The 22,060-nt window shown below is 39.1% G+C and overlaps 1 protein-coding gene across 1 annotated transcript; it reads left to right on the forward strand.

Annotated features, from left to right (window-relative positions):
* Positions 1 to 2,368: 2,368 nt before the first annotated feature.
* ZDHHC13 (zDHHC palmitoyltransferase 13) lies at positions 2,369 to 20,749 on the forward strand. The gene is made up of 17 exons (XM_082485492.1): positions 2,369 to 2,398; positions 3,363 to 3,505; positions 4,483 to 4,605; positions 5,078 to 5,155; positions 6,379 to 6,523; positions 7,720 to 7,784; positions 8,370 to 8,532; positions 9,572 to 9,697; positions 10,019 to 10,152; positions 10,964 to 11,064; positions 13,595 to 13,719; positions 14,764 to 14,826; positions 15,244 to 15,337; positions 16,715 to 16,798; positions 18,193 to 18,350; positions 19,742 to 19,839; positions 20,568 to 20,749. The coding sequence occupies exons 1-17, from the start codon at positions 2,378 to 2,380 to the stop codon at positions 20,701 to 20,703; spliced, it is 1,857 nt and encodes a 618-aa protein (XP_082341618.1). The 5' UTR covers positions 2,369 to 2,377; the 3' UTR covers positions 20,704 to 20,749.
* Positions 20,750 to 22,060: the final 1,311 nt, after the last annotated feature.

Consider the following 22,060-nt stretch of genomic DNA (forward strand, 5'->3'; position numbering starts at 1 on the left):
TGCAGGGGTGGGTGCGTGACCCACATGAGCGAGCACAGCACCAGCCAGAGAAATAACCTTGCAACACTTGATAAAAAGAGCTTGATGGGGAATAGCTTACTGCATTGATTTAGCGTGCTCATGAACATCGGGACTCCTGGAACATGGATTTCTGAGCCTTCTTTTCAGTAGTTATTGTGGATTCCAATGTAGCTGTTTCCTTCCAGACAATAAATGAAGATGAGAGGGGTATGGAACTGAAAAAAGAAAAAAGAAAAAAAAAAGGAGGGTAGAAGGACGAAGCCTGAGGAACAGGAAGATCAGACAGTAAAAAGACCAGGAAAAACAAATAGAAACCAAGTATGTAAGAGGATTCCTCTGAGCAATGTTTACCTATCTCATAAACAGCTTACTAACATATTCAAAATGACTGAAAATCTCAGCTGAAGTTTATATAAAGTACAAGGCGCTATCAGCAGTCATAAAAAACCAAAGCAGCTTTCATGACTGTACAGCATTTTGATAGCCGATCTATCTGTAAGGTACCAGCACGCTTCACTTTACAGTATTCTGGTGACTGTTGTGAGTTCCTGCTACTGTTACTGTTTTCAGCGTTAGATCTGACAAGCCTAGGGGCTGTAGGACGGTGAAGAATTTCTTTTTATTTCTCGCAACCAACCAAACAAAAAAAAGCATTTGGTTGGGTTTTTTTTTTTGCTGAATTTTCTGTCTTCTCATTGAGGCTTGCAAGCCTCAGAGAACCTTTGGGAGCCGGCAAACTTACTAACAGGATATGAACTTCTTAAAGAACGTGACGAAGAACCATCCCTTCTCTAAGGCAGCAACACTGAGCTGAAAATACATGATGTGCCCAGCCAGGCTGCTTCTTGCCAGACCAGAAACCCCTATGCACAGCCCCCAAACCCATTCAGACCTCCATCCGCTGATGCCCCATTGAGCAGGAGATTTTCCATGGATGGAGGAGGAAGGAAGGAAGGAACAAGGGCACCTTCCAGCTAATGCCAGCCCACAGTGCTAACCAATGAACATTTTCAGTTCTCTCCAGATAGCTCGTAATGGCTTATTTGGGCCATTTGCTGTGTACTGTGGGTTTTTTTTTTTTGACTGAAATGGTAGATATCACTCTGACAATAAATGAGAGTCTTGCTAAAGCTGTACAAAACAGAAAACATTTTTCCCCCCTTACAAATAGTTGCAGGAAACAACATAAGACATGCCAAATGAAGGTTATTAAGTTTGCAACATCAAACCCTCGAGCGTTAGAGGATGGATTTATGATTGCCTTAATAACTCTTGCTCTGCCCCCGCTGTACGTGCTTTATGATGCAGCCTGCTTGCTCCTCTCCCACCCTGCTTTAATGGGCGGGCATAAATGAGCCATCGCTTTATTTTTTTGACATGTACTGAGGATTAGGGTAATTCCTTGGTAGCCTTTCATACTGTAATGTTTGTGTACACAATTAGCAGGTGTCAACATGTTTACAAGGGCTGGAAACGCCTTCTCGTGTTTTAATATTGACTTGTCAGCCTTTGAACTCTGCGCTGGTTCCAAGTGTCCTCTTGGCCCCTCCTGCGGGGCGGGTGGGACAGGTTATAACCCCGGTAAATAGTTAGTGGGCACGGTGTGGGGTGTGGATTACCTTCAGCTGGTTCCCTGAAGGCTGTGCCAGCAGAAGAGGTGCCGGTCCTTGTCCTCGACCCTGGAGGGGGGGACCCTGTGTGAAAGGCCACGCGTCCACCACAGAAGTTTTTCCATGGAGTCGCCTGTGAAAAGGGGAAGTGTTTGAATCAGAATCATAGAATTGTCTCGGTTGGAAGGGACCTTTGAGACCATCGAGTCCAACCACCAACCCAACATTGCCAAACCCACCACTAAACCGCGTCCCTCAGCACCACCTCTACCCAGCTTTTAAATACCTCAGGGATGGCGACTCCACCACATCCCTGGGCAGCCTGTGCCAGTGCTTGACAACCCCTTCTGTCAAGAATTTTTTCCTAATATCCATCCTAAACCTCCCCTGGCGCAACTTGGGGCCATTTCCCCTTGTCCTATGACCTGTTACTGGGGAGAAGAGACCGACCCCCCCCCCCTTACACCCTCCTCTCAGGCAGTCGCGGACAGCTGTAGTCTAAGGCAGAACTGAAGAGAACCAGAAGCCGCTGACCTGAGGCTCTGCAGCGACCGGGGGAGCTCCGGGACGACCACCCCACGGCAGACCCCCGGTACGGCGGCTGCTGCACCCCGGGCCCCGGCGGGCGGTCCCCCCTTCCCCCGGGACGGCGTGTGCCCGGCCCCGGCCCCGCCCTCGCTGCTGCTCCCGGAGCCGGTAACCAGGAAGCGGCAGCAGGAAGCGGCGGCGGGCGCCGAGCCGGGAGCATGGCCGCGGGCAGCCCGGCGGTGAGGGGAGGCCCGGGGGCGGCCGGTGGGGAGGGAAGGAGGGGTGCTGAGGGGGCCGCCCTGCCGCGGGGAGGTGGGGGGGGAAGCCGGGCCCGCGCCCTGTCTGGCGGCTGGGGCCGGCGGGGGAGGTCCCGGGGCGCCGTGAGGCGGGGGAGCGGTGGTGTCCCGGCCGCGGGGCTGGTGTCCGCTGGCGGGGGCTGGCTCCGGCCGAGGAGGGAGGCCTGTGGCCCCCGCCGGCGGGTTTCTATCCCAGCGCCTCGCACCGGGTTCCTCAGGGGCGCGGGGCTTTGCCGCGGGTCGGGGGGCTGTGTCCGGAGCCGGCTCTGACGGGTCGTGCGGCCTGAGGGACCCTAACCGTACCCCTCTGCCCTCCCGGCCCCCCTGCCGTCTCTTGTCAGGTGGTTTTAACTGTGCTTTGAATTAACTTCCTTATTTGTCTTAATGCAACTTGGTGAGTATGCACTGCTGGAGCCCCTCTGCTGTGAGGAGAGGCTGAGAGAGTTGGGGGTGTTCCGCCTGGAGAAGAGAAGGCTCCAGGGAGACCTTAGAGCACCTTCCAGTCCCTAAAGGGGCTACAGGAGAGCTGGGGAGGGACTTTTTACAAGGGCATGTGGTGATAGGATGAGGAATAGTAGCTTCAAACTGGAAGAGGGTAGATTTAGATTAGGTACCAGGAAGAAATTTTTAACTCTGAGGGTGGTGAGCCCCTGGCGCAGGTTGCCCAGAGAAGCGGTGGCTGCCCCATCCCTGGAGGTGTTCAAGGCCGGGTTGGAGGGGGCTTGGAGCAACCTGGGCTGGGGGGAGGTGTCCCTGCCCAGGGCAGGGGGGTGGAACTGGATGAGCTTCAAGGTCCCTTCCAACCTAAAGCATTCTGCGATAAGTATAGCATGTGCATCTGGTAAGGAGAGAGGTGGTGTACCGTATATAAATAATGTTTGTTGATAGATGCTTTTTTAACCAACAGTGTAAAAACCATTGCCATGGGCCTCATCGACCTCACATGCACAACTGTCATAGCACCCACGGCGATAAAGATCTACCAGTGCTACCAGGACCCTATCCGATTGTTGAAGACCCCGGCACCTGTGATATTGTCAAGGCTACACAGTAAGTATATGTTCTGTGTGTGCAAAATGTTGAAATAGATGGGAGCATCCTCAGATGTGAGCCAGGCTGGATAATCTTACAAAGGGAGATTTTACAGTTCCATTTTCTCCCCGTTGTCATGGTTTCAGCTGGGATAGAGCGAATTTTCTTACTAGCAGCTGGTATAGGGCTCTGCTTTGGATTTGGGATGGGGAATACTGTTGATAGTGCACTGGTGTTTTCAGTTGTTGCCAAGCAGTCAAGGCCTTTTCTGCTCCTCACACCGCCCTGCCAGCGAGCGGGCCGGGGGGGCACAAAAGCTGGGAGGGGACACTGCCAGGACAGCTGACCCCAACTGACCTAAGGGATAGTCCATGCCATGTGATGTGATGCTCAGTATATGAAGCTGGGGAACAAGAAGGAAGAGGGGGACATTCAGAGCTGCAGCATTTGTCTTCCCAAGTAACTATTACACATGATGGAGCCCTGCTTTCCTGGAGATGGCTGAACACCTGCCTGCTGATGGGAAACAGTGAATTAATTCCTTGTTTTGTTTTGCTTTGCTTGGGGCTTTTGTTCTACTTATTCAGCTGTCTTTATCTCAACCGATGAGTTTTTTCTCACTTTTACTCTTCTGATTTGCTCCCCCATCCCAACAGGGGGGAGCGAGTGAGTGGTTGCATGGTCCTAGCTGCTGGCTGGGGTTAAACCACAACGGTTGTGAAAGAATAGAGGTACTATTGTAAATATTTTTTATCATAAACAAGGGTATCTCAACCAGGTTGGTTTCGTTAGGTAGAAAATTCTACTCATCGAGGCTCTAGCCCAACTCTTTTTGTAAGACTTCCATTGAACTTAATGTGGAATTTGCTTACGTAGGAACTGCTGGGTGATGCTTGCTGAGATTTACTTTTTCTTTAGTGTGTGGCTGTTTCTAAACTGGAGGATACTTAACAAATGAATGATAAGTAAATAGATATGTTTTTTTCTCATTTAAGGTATGGAATAGTAGAGCGATGCAAAGAGCTGGTAGAAGCAGGATATGATGTTCGACAACCAGACAAAGAAAATGTGACTCTTCTTCACTGGGCGGCAATAAACAACAGACAGGAGCTGGTTAAGTAAGCTCTAAAGTCCTTGTGAAAGTAACACAAGTATTCTGCCACTGTTATTTATAATCGCTTTGTTGCTATTATACTTCAAAACAAAGGAACATGCTGCTTGAGAAGAAAAGCATAAAATCCAAATTTTAACCCAAAGCTTTGTGAAAACGTCACTGAAATGTAAAGTTACCGTGGTTTCTTTATATGTGAAATCATGTAGTACATGAAATCATTAGTTTTTCCTGGGTTTGGTTTATTTAACACAGATGAAAGCTGATTTCATAAGTGCCTTGCTAATTACTGTATTTTTTTCTTAAACATTTTCTCAAGACAGCATCCTTTACTGCGAAAATACTCTTGTCCATTTGCTTCTCTAGTGCATTTATTTTTTATTATGAGCTGTTTACTACTAGAGCTATGTTATCCTTAGTATGATGTTTTAATGTTTTATTACATCTATTCTTAATCTTATTATGTTTTTGTTATACAGATATTATATTTCCAAAGGTGCGATAGTGGATCAGCTAGGTGGAGATTTGAATTCAACTCCCCTTCACTGGGCCATTAGGTATGCTGCTTGCAACTACTAATTGTAAATCTGGTAGTATTAACAGTTATATTTTGTGTAGCACAACAGCAGTTGTCTTAAATCAAATTCTGCGTTATGTTTAGTTCATTGAGGTATAAGGAATTTCACAGCATGTCCATAATAACGCTGAAATCTGTTCTCTGATTTCTGGCAACTTTGCAGGCCACAACATTGTGTTATGCGTGTGTCTGTGTTTCAGTCACCTGGACTCGCATTTTGAAGTTTCCCTAGGGATGAAGCAGTGCTGCTCAGACTCTTCCTCAGAAGTTCTGCCTTACTGGGCGAAGACGACTTGGCTGTGTTACGGCACTGAAGTTAGCTGTTGATGCTTATTAGGGCACAGTTTTATTCCAAAAAAAGTTGTCATGGTTCCCTCAGAGTTCAGCCTGTCTAGCTAATATGCTTTCAGTTGTTTGCGCTTCTGCACTAGGTTCCCTTGGTGTGCTCTTGTAAGACTCAATGTTCAATGTCCTGAACTTTAAAGCACAAGCATGTAGCAGTAGGACCAGTGTAAGACAACTTGTTGTTCGGAGGCATGCAGAGAGGTCTTTGGCCTTCTACCTCCAGCGGCATTAGCTTGACCTCTTGGGCTCCGTATAGCTGCCACCACAAACATGTAGTCTCTCTTCCTGGGTGACTGTAGCCACTTGTGCTTGCGTATGTTTAATGCCTCTTTGGATCTGCTCTTTCTGTATCTACATCTGCCCTAGACTACATCTGTTCCACCTGACACAGTTTAAAATCATACAACTTTGGCTTCTAGGACAGGACTTGAGTAAAACGATTAAAAGAACAAAGCACTGCACGTCTGAAAAAAACATTACTTAAATAATTGTTCTGGTATAACTTATCTGGGTGCAAATTCTCACATTGAAAGATCAGTTCTTTCTTCTGAGCTGTGGTAGTCTTCTGCCAAAGTTGGATACTTCTGAGAACAACTGCTCACAGGAGAAATTACTGTAGAATAACCACTGTATTCTAAATTAACAGTTTGCCTTAGACTAACTCATAAGGTATATATTTAATATAATTTTCTGAAACAGACTTTTAATTTTAAAAAAGTAATTTCCTGAATAAAAACACCAGAATGTGAAAGGAAATTTGTTTGGGTGGGTATCAATGGGAATTATTAAGGCAATGCTTTCATTAAAGTGTCCGTCTTGTTTGTCATCTCTATAGTTTCATTTTGTATATCGTTACAGACAAGGACACCTCCCTATGGTCATGTTATTGTTGAAATGTGGAGCGGATCCCAGTCTTATTGATGGCGAAGGATTCAGCAGCATTCATTTAGCGGTGCTGTTTCAGCACATGCCCATCGTAGCTTACCTCATAGCAAAAGGCCAGGTACGTTGTTGATGTCCCAAGTATTGTTTTCTACTTATGAGAAGCTGCCTGTGTGCATGATAAGTTTCAGAATTAACTGTTTTGTTTTCTAGATGATAAACGCATATTTGACAACTGTTTCCCTGTGCCATAAATTCAGAGAAACTTGGATTATTTTTTTAAATATGTATATATATTTAATAGTCTGCCCTGTTCTCGTCATCCCTGTACAATTCAGAGTGTTTAAGGAGAGTTGTTAAGGCTATGCAGATTTAAAGCAGTACGTGAAGTATATACATCATGAAGTACTTATTATTTGATTACGAATTTGTAACTATTAATCTGTCCAGTTGTCCATCAACTGAAGCATGGAGAATAGATGATCAGACTAGGTCTGAATTTTTTATTAGAAATTTCTCTTACATATTTTCTGTAATTTTATATTGTATCCACTCTAATTGATGTCTGCTTAGCTTACATCTGAATTAAGCAGAATTAATGACAAGTGTAACAATTTGCTAATAAAAAGGAGAGGAGAGTTGTTACATGATCTGGACTGTTTCTTTGAAACACTGTGTATTAAGGTTTAAAGATTTAGTGAGTTTTTCTTTCTCATAGAGCTTTCTTTACTAGAGTAACTGGTTTCTGGAATGTAGGTATAGATGCTATATACCACAAACTTAAGAAATTTTTTATCCTACTTGTCTTCTACTAAAAAATCTAAGCAATTAAACATTTAAGTAAATCTGCTCTAATGTAACGATGGGTGGAGGCGGAGAAGAAGGAAACCTTCATTATGAAGACGGAAAAAGATTAGGTAACACAAGTTAGATGTTTAAATATATATCTCTATACATAAGCAATTCTTTTTTTGTTGTTTTAATAAACCAGTTTTATGTACACTTTATTTATAGTACTTTTGCACAAAAGAGGACAAGAATATGGTTAACGTGGTTCCCTTAAAAATACCCTTAGCGGAGACTTTCCCTTAAAAATATCTTTAGTGGAGACGCGGCATATTCTGAAAAGAGTGACATGAAAGACTCACAGAGGGGAAAAATTGTTTAAATAAGTGTTTGCTTCTTGGCTGGTATAATTTGGCTTCTTTCCACTACTGCAGTTAAACTAAGCCTGTTGTATTCCTCTGAATCTGACCACCTCTCTGTTTCTTTAAACTATTGGTAATCACTTGGTTATTATCTTTTTCTTATACGTAGAACATAGACACGACAGATTTCAATGGACAAACACCTTTAATGTTGTCAGCACAAAAAGTGATTGGGTAAGTAGTGAGTGACTTAAAAAGAAGCTATTTTATTGTACCCAGGAAGCAGTGAGGTGAAGGTTTTCTTATGAAAACTTTTTGTTAAACTGATGTTCCTTTCCCTTTTAGTTGTATTAAAATATGCGGTATTTCAGAGATCAGAAGTTATGAAGTAGTGAATTGGATATAGCAAAGAAAGTCAAAAGAATTTCTTAAAGAAGTTTAGGTTTGCGGCTGAACTGGCTGCAGAGTTATTGTGGTTTCCCAGAAATAAAAATAAATGGAAGTGGAGGCAGTAAAATGCATTTAGAATAAATAAAATGTGGAGATGTAAGCTTACATGTTGTAAAAAATATATAATCTATCTATATACCTCATATTTGCTAAAATCGGAAGATAAAATAGTCTGGAGAAAAACCTTCAGGGCAGGTCCTGAATTAGAAATTTGGATCTATCGTTGATGAGCTTGTTCTGAGACAAAGCATTGTGTATCTGCTGTTATTTCACAGATGGGAACAGTGTTTTTTATAAGGTGTTCAAAAATTTCATCTCCAGTATAGATTACCTTCTGTTTGTTAACTTTTATACTTTATTTTCATCTAGACCAGAACCCACGAGGTTTCTCTTAAAGTTTAACCCCTCTCTCAATGCTGTAGACAATGTTCAAAAGAATACTGCACTGCATTGGGCAATAACGTCAGGCAATACAAGTGCAGTGGATCTGTTGCTGGAAGCTGGTGCTAGCCTGGATATAAAAAATGTCAAGGTACAATTTTCTTTTGCGATACTTCATTCCATGTAGTATGAATGTGTAAAACGAATGCAAAGAAAAATCGGAGTCCTCTCTCCTTTGGATATCCTTTGGAACGGGGGTTGACTAAGAGCCAGGCGTTCTTAGCCTTTCCCAAAAGTAGTTAGCACCTTTCTTGTGGTGTGACACTAAATATGAATACAGAGATTCTTTGCAATCTTAATTTAATGAACAGCCAGTCCTTTCTGTCACTCTGAACATAATTGTGTCCTTTGAAAATCCTCCCTTTTTACTTTTTTTTTTTTTCTCTATAACTTGGCTGTTTTCTGCCTCAAAACATTGGCATGAGGAGTAATGACTTTGGCCAGACTTTTAAAAATAACTGTGTCTTTGTGTCCAGTGAGACTCTTAAAGACTTTAAAAAGATGCCCCACCTGTGGAAACAGCCAAGGTCAGGTTGGACAGGGCTTTGAGCAACCTAATTTAGTTGAATATGTCCCTGCTTATTGCAGGGGAGGGTGGACTAGATGGTCTTTAACGGTCCCTTCCAACCCAAACCATTCTGTGATTCTGTGTGTATGTCATCCTGTGAAAACCAGTGTTTGACAGTGCCCGTTCGTACATTCAAAAGGGGTCATCACTTCTGAAAGTCTTCGTCTTAAAATTTGTAAAAACTGATAGTGAGAAGTATAAATTTTTGATTGTTATGACTGTATAGATATGTTTGTACAGTGTAGTTGGTCAGGGTTTGTGCATTAAGCTGTGCAGCTTTTCCATCCACCGCTTCTTTTTGTTTGTAAATAACTCAAATGGATGCAATCTGGTTGCAAGTATCAGTTTTTAGAACTACAAAGCACTGGTTTAAGCATGTTAAAACTCTGAATTTTGCTCATCCCAGCCTTTAAAAAAAAGAAGAAAAAAAAAAAAGAAAAGGATGGGGGGAAGTAACTGCCAAGTTATTCTTGTTTTAGCTATATTTATTTCTTGTTTCTCTTAAAAATGAAAGCATTTGTGTGTTAAATGCATAAAGAAATAAAAATTTCTTTTGTTAAAGGGAGAGACACCACTGGACCTTGCTTATCAAAGTCTGAATCGCTTCATGGTTTATATGGTAAAAGAGGAAGAAAGAATGAGAAGCAGAAGAAATAACAGGTTACTGAAAATAGTAGAGAAATATGAGGTAATTTGATGAATAATAACTAATGGAAATAAAGCTACAGCATTCCGTGTTTAGCATAATATGCAACTTAACTCTTTTCTGAGGAAGCTCTTCTAAGGTTTTTGAAATTGGGTGCACAAAAATAAAATTCTTTAAAAGCATGTAGTAGTGGTTTGGGTGGGGGGTTTTCTGTCTTCCCCTCAGTGTCCCCCCTTTGGTGTGTTCACTGTCACTTTGTCTTATCTACCTTGAGTCTTTCAGCACTTGTTATTATATTATCTAAATACTTTTGAAGTCAGTCCTGGATACTTTGTCATATTTTAACAATAACCATTTTAATAGCTCTTCCTGCTGTTGGCATCTTCCTTGACATTGATGTGGGCCGTAGGATACGTAATGAACTTAAGTTCTGATTCTTGGCTTCTGAAAGGAGGTCTGCTTCTCTTCCTGCTCTTTGGGATGGCTCTATTTGTGAGGTTTGTGGCTTTTTCTCTGTGTACATGTATTCATTTGTTACAGATACCATATAAGGTTTCTAATGCAGTATAGTTTTCAGAGTTTAGTTCCACTTAGCATAAAAAGTACCTCTTGAGAAATGGTTGGAGAGTATGTGAAATATGTATGTACTTTTTAGAATGACCATAGAAATTGAATGTCTTTAGGTGTGTAAAATAACAGTTTCTCATCACTGAAAGATTTGGAAAAAAAACCCAAACAACTGAACTGTTGAAGCAGTCTGTTAGCTAACTTTAATGATAAAGAGAGTTATTGAATGACTGCACCTGGTAGACATACAGTTATCCATTCACAGTGCTCAGAAATGTGCTTTATTTCGACTTTTCCTTCTGCATTTGTAACACAGAATGAGTTTTAATGAACCGTCCCCTCCCCCTCTGCTCCCCAGACCTCCCAGTGTTATCCTGAGCTGTTTCGCAGGTTTCCTGCTTTCTTCAGCAGTTACTGCAACAGTCAGTCAGTGTTCCTTGAAACGGCAGTTTCCTCTCAGTGCGCAAGCAGGCAGAGATCGTGCTTTTCACCTAGTGCTACAGTGTTTCTGATCTATAATATTAGGGTGGAAGAAAGCGCTCATCTGTTTTATTTTTGCATTGTTTACCCCTTACACATCTAGCTAAATAATGCTTTTGAGTGCTTTAAGATTGCTTTAAGAGAGACTTGAAGTATATTCTGTGTGTGAAGTTTTTAAAATAACAAATCAGATAATTGATGGAGTTACATTTTAAATACTTTTTTTTTTTTTTAAAGTTTTTTCTTTTGATATTCTTTCAGGCAATTTGTGGGCCTCAAGAATCTAAGGTATCTTCCCACAGCATTTCTGCTAAGTTCGGTTTTTTGGATGTCCGCGACCTGGTTTCTCTGGTTCCTGCCTGATATCCTTCATACTCAAGAAATGCAATAGAAGTCTCTTTACACTTACTAATAAATCCAAGCCTGGTCATAGAAATAGTAATTGGCAGACCCAGGTAATTCCACATGACTGTTAATGTCTGGTAAGATTGGTTTACGTCCATTGGGCAGGGGTGAAATAACTTTGAGTTTAAATTGACGTTATATCCAGACTAAAAGTCTGTACTGTCTTTTATCTTTAGCAGATATTTGTGTACAATTCTGAACTATTTCTTATGTTACTGGAATATCAAAATGAAAACATCTTTGTTATAAACCCAATTGTCCCTGTTACCATCTCCATGTAGCTTTTTAATCTTCTTCAGTGAGACTCTCAGACAGTAATGTATTTTGGCATGCAGTATAACCAGATAACACGTGCACATGCATTAATAATAATTTTCGAAACATCTTTTCTTTCTGAAATGACAAGGATTTGACAGTTAGTGGTATTCATGCTTCTGCTTTTAAAAACAACAGCAGCAACACCCTGTCCACCACCCCCCAAAAACAGGGAACAAATTTCTTCACGTCCCTAGATTTTCCAGTCCCCTGTCTGTGTTTATGCACAGGTTACGCTGCATCCTCAGCATACAGGACATTAGTGTCTACCTTTCGTTTACTTTCTTTGAAGAAGCTTTGCACTGATAAGTACAAAAATGTTTACACTTGCTTTTCAGTGCCCTGCTCTGTTGTTACTTTGGGGGGGGCATCTATTTATTTATTGATTAAGTTTTGTGAAAAGGCCTTTAGGGAGATACTTAAAATTGTAAATAATTTTCTACTAAACTGGCTATAGTATATTGCTACACCATTTTAATTAATTTTTAATTACTTCCTCCTTTAAGTGGTATTTTCTTTTGTACTGTTCCCAATTAAGATGTTCTTAATAGAATTATCAGGATTAACTTTGAACTGATCGAGTATATTCCCGCTGGGGATACATGCATATGCTTGTCTAAATGAAAATCGTGTTATTCAGTGTTGTGTTCTGAAGTTTTAAGGTTTTCTTGGTGTCATTTAATTAAAAGAAAAAATTCCAATGGCAGGGGTTTGTGTCGGACACTTTGCTGAAATAAGAGAACGTAGTGATATTCTTGAATGTCTAATCATGGCTTGGTGAGATGGCCAAGTGGATAATTTCCCATTTCACTGTCCAGTCCTTTTTCTCATGAATGTCTTTTTCTTCTGGAACTGGTCACAGATCTGAGTGTTATAAAAGTGTTCAGTATTCTAGTTACGTGTATTTATGTCTGAATGAAAGTCCACCCATTCTACTTAAGGACTACTCTCAGCTCCCAAAAACAATAGCAGTGCAAATAGACCATCAGTGTCCACAGGAAATCCTTTTGGCTTACATCAGTGCACCCTGCAATTGCATTGTAACAAACACAGCTATAAGACTGTTAATAGACAGCACTGGTATTTTGTCATTTGTTATCTTGATTTCAATTAAGCTACTTTGCAGTCGTTTTAGTTCATAAGACCTTGAGGTTGCAGCGCTCAATTTTTAAGATATTCACACTGGGCAGTTTATATAGTGGCTGAGTTGTCGCTGGAGGTGGAATCCAGGCTTGGGCTCTCTAACTGCTCCTTGCTGGCATTGTGGAGTGTTCTTAAGGAGCCTGAGCTCTCAAGTTCGACTGTGTATCCTCCCTGATGCATGATAATAATAATTTGTCTGCTAGAGAGAATGTGCAGAAAATTACTATGTATAAAAAGGACTGAATTTAAGTCCGCTAAGACTTCATGAGAAATGAGTTCCTGCCACGTACAGTCATTAAAACAGTCAGCCCCTGGGTAAAAGCAAAGGGTGTGCAAGAAGAAAAATGTCCAACTAGACCAGAAATTTGTCGTTTCATCATGTTTTTTCTAGTATATTTGTGAGGGAAGAAGGGTTCCCAGTAGCTGCCCCATCACCTTCAGAAGCTTTTAGCTGTGTGTGTGTGTGTGTGTTTTTTAGTTCCAGGATGACTGAAGATGCATTTCCCTATGTAAATTTACTCAGGTTTTTTTAGCTGAAACAAACAAGAGAGGGCAAGACTTAGAAAACAGGCTGAGTAAGAGCCTGTTTGGTGACTTAGGGGTGTGTGCAGCAGTCAAACAAATCTCACAGCTGCTGGAAGCTTAATAACTATGCATATCTGACTGGTATTGTTAAAATAGAAAAACTTAAGAGGGAAAAAAAAGATTGAATTAATTTTCTATCTGTTAAATATTCAAAGGCAGAAGTGCACTCTGCTAGTGAGGAAGACAGGGAGCTATATTGTGATGCAGGTTTATACACTTGTGAAGTCTTCTCTCTGGCGCTCAAACTGGACAGAATATTCAACTTCTGTGATAATGATGGCCTCTGAAGGACAGAGAGGATCCTACTATAAAAGCAAAAGTCATTCTTTTCCTTTTTGTGTCTTGCGTGTAAAATAGCATAAACTAATTTTAGAGTATTTTGTCTGACAAATAGCAGTGGTATGAAAATATATATAAGAATATATTCCTTAACCTGAGTGTTACATGTAACCAATACAATTCTTGAAATCGCTGTCATGCTCAGTGTGGTGGGTCTTCTTTACTATTTCTATAAAACTTGGAGAACTGATCCTGGATATATTAAGACTTCAGAAAAAGAAAGAAAAGAGGTAGGTAAAACAAATGGAAGGGCTAGCCTAGTGCAACACATACATACTTTAGGTTAATTTGTTTGTTGTCATGTGCAGCTTTATTAAACTTGAGAGCTTTGAGTGTTTAGCTCTGTCATTGAACAACATAGATCATAGATAATGTCTCCTGCTGCTGCTTGTTTCCTTATCTTCTTCATCCTGCCATAATTTCCTTGCCTCCATGTTCTCATTGAAATGTGAGCTTTGGCCAAACATTGTACAGACCCACACCACTGGTGTTATCTGTGGTGTAAATTCACATAGACCTTCACTTAATAAATATAAATTTTGTGTGGTTTCCACTCCAGTTGTATAAGGTTAGAAGGAGATACTCACAATGCTTTCCTACAGTTCTCCATACTCAAAGACATATCAAAGGCTAGAAAGGGTTTAAATTTTATCAGATGCTTTGAGGATGTGGGTAATGGTTTGATTTTTGTGCTTAAGCATTGTGTAAACCACATGCTATTTCCTAGCTCTATTTTAGAATGGCAAAAAGAAATCACGGCTAACCAACCAGTAGTGAATTTAGGATTTGGTGTCCCCAGCGTGTGGATTAAGGAAAGCATTTTATTTGTCATCTCTTTGCTCTCCATGAGGTTGAATTTCTTCAGGTTGCTGGTGAGGATAAACTGCAATTTTAACTTGTTGCCACAGGACTAGTAAACATTGTCTATCTAGTACTCATAAAAGAACGGTAAATATATCAGCTCTCCTTATCTCTCTGAAGTCTGGCTCACTATATGAGAGGTACCTTGTATTTTAATACCATCTCATTTCTAAGAATATTTCATTCACATTGTTTATTAATTTTGGCAACATTAGACATACTTTTCTGAATAATCCTGACTAAGTGAAGTTGCATTAGTCTGTTGTTTCTCCCGGACCTTTTTAAAAAGCAAGTACTTATTCTTATTGGTGCTTGGCAGTCAAAATGCTTATGAACTGCAAAAGGCCTAATGTAAAAATCTTCATAGATCCAAATGTGATCCAAATGCACGCGCAAACTACTTTGTCTTTCAGAACATTGTAGCTCTTGCAGAAGCAGGCTGCTTGGACTTCAGAACGTTTTGCACGTCGTGTCTTGTAAGTGAAGCTTTGGTATTTGTTTTCTTTTTTAACCTGGCTTTTATTCAATACTGCTATAAAAAGCTCATTGCTTGTCATGCAAGTGTTACATGCCCAGTTTGTTCTATATTACATAGATTTCTTTTTTTCTTTTATGGTGACAGAAGATGCTTTGAGATCCTTGGATTCTAATCTTAATAAAAGAGCATAATAATAATAATAAATATTAAATAATAATATTTTAATAATTATTAAAATTAATTAATATAATAATAAAAAGTTAGGATGTATAGTTCTTATCTCTGTTCCATGATGTGGGGTCTGTTATACAGTAATTGTACAAAATATGATGGTGTTCATGAGATAAGGCTCTAAACTTTGAGCAAAATAGATGCTTTTGCTATGACTGTATTCTTTTCCTTCATCCTCAACTAGGTAAGGAAGCCTTTGAGATCTATGCATTGCCTTGCTTGTAATTCATGTGTAGCCAGATATGATCAGCATTCTCTGTGGATTGGACAGTGCATAGGTAAGTGTGTTTGTTTTATCAAATTTGAAAATACTGCGTATTTTAAAAGTTGCAGAAATAGCTCCTTGGGGAGAGAGCACACCTGATATAAGAATACACAGTTGATACTGAAGGGGTTACTGATAGGTGCCAGAGGGAAATTAGTTAGATGGCAGAGAGAAGGTCACTAAAACGATTAAAGGGGTGGAGCGCTCACCTTAAGAGCAGAGACCAAAAAGCCTGGGACTCTGTCTTGAGAGAAGAAGGACCAGGGAATATGACTGAGACTTTAAGAAGAAAAAAAAAAAAAAAAAAAAAAAAAAAAACCAAACAAAAGCAATGACTGTTGTGGCCAAAGTGAATACAGAACTGTTGTTTGCCCAGCACATCATACTAGAACCTAGGGGACGCTCAGTGACAATAGCAATTGGATTTAAAATAGGTACAGAAAAAATGTCTTTATGTGGCAGGTTCAGAAAGGCATTAGACAAACTTTTGGACAGTGTTCCCTAAAGTAAATGCTAAAAGACCTGGACAAGTGTGCACACTCTGACATTTTAATGCAGTAGCTGTGGATGAGGAGAATGAAATACAGAAAGCAGCCAGGCTCGTTTGTCCTCGTGAACTAATGTCACTGTTAGAGACAGCGTGCTGGAGCAGCGGGACCACTGAGATAACCCTGTAGGGCGTTTTTTATGTTCTTGTGTTCTTTGAGAAACTCCCTCTTTCTTTCTTTCTGTCTCATTACTGGTGATGCTCAAGATAGAAAGGTTAGAGCTTTACATCTGTAGCAATATATTTTTGGCATATTCTTTTGCCAATAGCTTTTTTGTAATGTTAAATACTTGGAAATGATTTTACAGTATTTGCTATTTAGGTGATGAAACATCCTTCTGATGCATTGTTTCAAAGCTTTGAGCAGTGCTGATTGTAATTTAAAGAAAAATAATTGTATATCTTCATGTAACAGTTTCTCTAACAGAAGTCTGAGGGTTTTTTTTAGGCGTATGTTTGCAATTCTGAAGCACATAAAGGTCACACAATTAAATTGAATAGCTTAGATTTTTCAGTTATATGAGACAATTGTAGTGTGCGTGGGGAGAGTTGTGGTTGCATAATTAGTCCTAATCTAGCTAAGACAGTTGAAGGCATGCTCTGAAGAAGAGACAAATCCTGGTTGACTTTATCAGAACTTAATTCTATTACATAAATCGGGGTGGCTTACAGGAGAAAGTTGAGAAAGAGATCAGCCTTGTCAAACCCGCTTGAGGGTAGCAGAGGTAATAATAAGAAGTGGGTTTGATGTGTTTTTTTTATTCTTATTAACTTAAGGGGAAATAAAATACTGCTAAATTTTAAAATGTCAACCCTTTTTTTTTTCCCTTGCCTCAAATACAGGCATTGGGAACCATCGCTACTACCTATTGTTCCTGTCTTTCCTAACTATGACCAGTGTCTGGCTGCTTTATGGAACTCTTCTGTGTATGTATACATTAATTTATTTTAATTTAGCTTTCAAGAGTGCATGTGTATGATCTTTATTTTTCAGCATTTCATTTCCATCAAGTGTGATTACACCTGCTCAAATGGTACCATATTTCAGCAATTATGTTATCTTGTGATTCTGTCTTTAAATGAAAATATATCACATCTGGGTCTTTGGTCACATAAGTGATTATGCTTGTGTTGAGTAGAAACTAAGATACAGCTCTAGTGGGATGTCCATTGGAAAATACAATATCAGAAAGCAATTTTGTTAGAGATAAAATAGCAAAGCCATGTGGAGGACGGTCAGGTTAGAGGTTCTAGTCTGGATACCCTTTACTGCAATAGAAAATAAGTTTGTAAATACATTATTGCAAAGGCTTTATTGATTTTGTTATTTGGAAATATCTCTATTGAACACTTGCAAAAGTTTCTTCTTGTTTTTCATGTAGTGATAACTTTGAAAAGAGGAGAACTGTGTATATCATAAAGAAATCCAAACTGTTACTTTGGAAAATTAAGACATTTTTTGTAGGAGAGCCTTTATAATGTATGTCCTGAAGATGAATTAACATAGCACTAACCTTTTAAATAAAAACTAGGAGTTATTTTTATTTTATATTACTTCACATTATATTGAAATGAGTCTATATTCAGTGGAGCGAACCAGCTAAGGCAGGGGAGGACACAGGACATTCATGTGAACATGAGTCGCTTTTCTGTTTTTCAGTGTATGCAAAAAGTGTATTATTTTCTCCATTTCTTGCATGTGAAGGAGGAAAACCTCTTAATTGTTCTACTGACATAGAGGCAAAAACCAATTTGCTCTGCTTTTAGTTGTTTGGTTTTTTTAATAGGTTAAAAACATGGTAGGTTTTAAGTATCTCTTAAGAAATATACAGAAGTTATATATTCCAGTTTAAATCTATTTAATAGTGGTAAAATACTGCTTTCTTGGCCTTTTCACCACAATGTTTTCTTTTGTTGATGATGGTGTTTAAAATAAATGAAAAATTTTTGTCCTAAAATTACAAATAAGCATGAAACAAAATTTCAGAAGTCTTGACAATGAGAGATGATGACTTATTTCAATATCACTAGTTAACTTTAAAGAAAAAAAAAAAAGTACCTAGCCAGTGCCCTGAATGTTCCTACTATGGATTATGAAAACATCATGTCAAGATTATGCAGCCAGAATAGCCAGCAGGCACATATCTATGTAGGTGCTTTTAAGTGGGAACATGATATATTAAATGTGGGGAACATGATATATTAAATGTGGTATTTTAGAGTGTACTGTAATGTAATATTCATTCTGTGCAAATAATCTTTGTTCAGTTCTTAAGTGGCCTATATTAAAAACGTAATTAACTGATTATGCATCTTGTCAGATTGGTCAAACCATTGTGCGACAAGTTATCATCAAGATGGAGCATGGACATACTTCACACAGATAGTGTATTGTTCTCCTTGGGTTTCCTACATCTTCGCGGTAGCCTGTTTTCATGCTGTCTGGGCTTCACTGGGGCTAACTGTTCAACTTTATCAGGTATTATTTTGCTTCAGTTTATGCTCCTCTCTTTAAGAGTAATCATATTAAAACTTTTCCTTTTTTTATCTCCCATAAAAACTTTGTGCCTGCTCCTTCTTGACTAATTAATGTCACATCTAGGTGTTTTTCTTAAATCTCAAGGCAGTCCTTTAAGTTCCATGGGTACTTGTGCACTCAGCACTGCCATGTTAAAAGTAGGGTCACAGTCTGCAAATCATTCCTATAACTGACTTCTGGGTTTACTACTCATCAAAAATTCCAAACCTATGAAAAGATGTATTTAAAGGCAAGAAACTTATTTGACTAATAGAACTGGTATTACTGCCCTAAAACCAACCCAAACGCTCAATAGCACAATTAGTCCTGACTTGAAAATTCTATGGCAGAGCTCAGCAGTGTGTCATTAGACTGTATTAAATCCGATTGCTGCAATAAAAATATATGTCTTGGAATTTATCCTGATAAGAGCTGTCAAATTTCTTGTTTATGTTTTTCTCAGAGAGAGCTTGGCTACGCAAACAAGATTGAGAAGAGCTGTCTTAAAACATCTAGGAAGCAGCTTGTTTGGCAGCTTTTAGGAAAGATATGTCATGTGAATGTGTGTTAAGCATACTGAGCTAAAGACATTTTTTTACTTCTTGTTTAAAAAAAAATGCACAATTTTACATGTATGCTGTTAGATTTCTGTAGTGTCCAAGACACTGAGATGATATCCTGGGAAACTTAGTAGTTAACTACCGTGTTTCGTACAAAGTCATTTGTAAATGTACTGGTTTATGGTATTTAGTGTGTCATTCATTGAAGCAACCTTGTAGCTGTTTGTAAGGGCTTATAAGATTTCTGTTGATTAAAACAAAAAAGGAGAAAATGGGAAAAGGAATAGGTAAGCAAAAATGCAGAAAAAGCCCATAAATCTCATTGTGAAACTCAGTGAAAGAAGACACGGCATCAAGAAAATGAAAAAGTTATTTTTGAGTCTCTGGCATCTACTTCATCTTTTTTGCTAGGCTACTTTGTCTTTTGGGGAAGATCTTTTTCTAGTAATTCATGCGGTAGCATATAAACAAAATCTGAGGAGATAGGTATTTAACTGCTGTAGAATTTACACTTCTACAGACATCTATAAAAGTATGGTCATTATAGCCCTCCTAATGAAACTTGCCTTCTCAGTGGAAGTGTTAGTGTTACAGCTTGCTGGGTTCCTTTTTAGTCCAAGTGACATTTAAAAACATACTTGTCAGTCATTAATTATGGCAGTAGTTACTTATTTGTTGGACATGGCCAACTCTTTCCCTCCATCCCTTCTTAATAGGATCTTTTCGAATCACCAGAACTTTAATTTGTGATGTTCGTGTTTTAACCATTACTTACATTTTCCTTTCTTTAAGATTGCATTCTTGGGATTGACCTCGCATGAAAGGATGAACCTCCTGATACAGAGAAAATCTTCTAAGCATCCTGTTTCACTCAGGAGAACTCCATACAAGTGAGTACTAATGAATAGTGTGTATTAAGCCTGTATCTTTTCAGTACGGATTTGCTTCACTACCATAAATGCAAAAAAACTGTGGTCTATGGACGTGCTAGTCATGCCTGTGGCGAGTTGTACTAAGAGGAGGAAATGAGCCTCATTTTCTTTGCTGATAACTTCCTTTGCCCCAGGAAATAAACAGCCAGCGTAAGAGCTACTGGCGTTCTTTCTGCATGGCTGTTTATATAGGAAAAAGATGTGCCAAAATCAGTTCATAGCTCTAATCAGTAGACACTGTTTCGGGCATGAGAGGGTGTTGTCCTTTAATTTGTTCATCAATCTCTGTGTTTGTTCTGTAGGTTCAGAAAGAGAATTAAGGTACAAACTGGCCCTTTTCTGATTTCTCTTGTGGTATTTAGCTCAATAGAGAAACGAGTACCAAAGTTTCCTTATTATGCTAGAAGTCTGCGTTTCCTCATGTGTGTTAGCAGATGAGATCTTACTAAGCACTGACTTTGAAATATTTGAGTCAAACTTAATCTGCTCTCTTAAATGTAATACAGGTTGTAAAAATTCAACAAAGGAATAATGCTCAGTAGAGAAATGTTGCTACGTTTCTTCTCTCTGAGCTGTCTTCATTGACAGTTTTATACCTTAAGTACTGTTTCATGGTGAATGTGTATTTTTGACACCTGCAATCTTCTTTTGCTAGGTTTGTTAATGGATATTTCTCTCATTTTCAGTCTTGGATGCTTCCAGAATCTTGCGGACTTCTTTCAGTGCGGTTGCTTTGGTATGTTCAAACCCAATGTAGTTGACTGGACCAAGCAATACAACCTTTTTCATCTGTCAAAGGAAAAAAATGTTCATTCTGTATGAAGTGTTGCTTAATTTCTAAAACTGTTGAGCTGAAAGCTAAATAAAACCGGATATTTTGTTAATTTTTACAAATTCTTCTGAAGTTGCTTGGTTTTATTTTTACTATTGCTTCAAATATTAAACCGATCTTGCATAAGCTGCAGCAGGTTTGTATATGAAACAATCACTATATGTCTGTATATAGTTTGAGCTGAAACTATTTGAAATTTTATGTGTTGAGATGACACTAAGAATATATTTTTAAAGGTAAGTTTTTAGGGCAGAATTGCAAAACCATGTTAGTACCCTTTGCTTTATTTTGCGGATAATAAAAGAAAATTATGTTTGAAAATTAAGGGGAATGTTCATATTTAAAAATGTAATATTACAATTACCCTGTAATCTTACTGCTTATGTTGTGAAAACCTCTATTAAGTCTTTGTATTTGGAGGGTTTACATCTAATAAAATACAGCTTTGATGCTTCTAAGTGTATTTTTACAGACTGACGTGGATTCAAGGGGTATGTGACCAGCAAGGTATTTAAGAACAGGTAGGCACAAAACTGTAAGAAAAAGCCTGACTCTTTACCATGTGTTTTGCATGTATATATGCCCTGTTAGTGTATGAAAATGGGTAAGCTGATGATGGAAAGTAGCAATGTATATAAAAAGAGGGAATTATTCCCAGCTGCGTGCGTAGATCTTTAATAGCGAGATGTCAGCCATGTTCCCAAGAGAAGGCTACAAGGTCAGTCTGGAGCGGCCGGCTGGGCAGCATGGTTTTTGACTGTAAGTCAAAGTAGGTAATAACGAAAGCCAGTAGGAAAACAGATCAAGATCAGAAAATTAAATACCATCTAGAACTCACAACATAAGAGTAAAGTTGTGTAATGAAATGCAATTCTTGTAGTTAAGAAATGGGGGATTTCATTTATCTCAGTGCATTTATCTGCAACATTGTAGAACATAAAAGCACAAGCAAATTCAAGTAAAAATAATGTGAAGCAATATCAGTACTTTATTGTAGCTTGAAAACATACAATAACAAAACTTACAATACTATTCTATGAAAATGTTGGTTTTCTTCAGAAATATCTCCCTTTGAAAGAAAGAATTTAAAATACTTTTTAATTGTCTCAAAGTGAATAACATCTAACTTTGCCGTAACACAAAAGGTCAAAACATTCAAAATGCTTCTAGGAGATTGGTAGAAATATAGGTGGCATTACACTCTGAATGAAGGAAATTATGGCCTAAGTTGGAACACTGACGCTTGCGCTCCATAAGGTGTCTCTAGGCATGCACTCTTAATGGGGCGGTATGCTGAGTCTTTAAAATTCCAGACTCAAGTGTCATAAATACTAGCTTAAGAAGCAA

The sequence above is a fragment of the Vanellus vanellus genome, assembly GCF_965231255.1.
Source record: "Vanellus vanellus genome assembly, chromosome: 6".
Taxonomy (NCBI): domain Eukaryota; kingdom Metazoa; phylum Chordata; class Aves; order Charadriiformes; family Charadriidae; genus Vanellus; species Vanellus vanellus.

Bases quoted from the DNA above. Each gene is read 5' to 3' on its own strand.
- ZDHHC13 (XM_082485492.1), top strand. From the start codon at position 2,378: ATGGCCGCGGGCAGCCCGGCG. The intron at 14,827-15,243 runs GTAAGTGAAGCT...ATCCTCAACTAG, and splicing joins CGTTTTGCACGTCGTGTCTT to GTAAGGAAGCCTTTGAGATC. The intron at 15,338-16,714 runs GTAAGTGTGTTT...CCTCAAATACAG, and splicing joins GTGGATTGGACAGTGCATAG to GCATTGGGAACCATCGCTAC.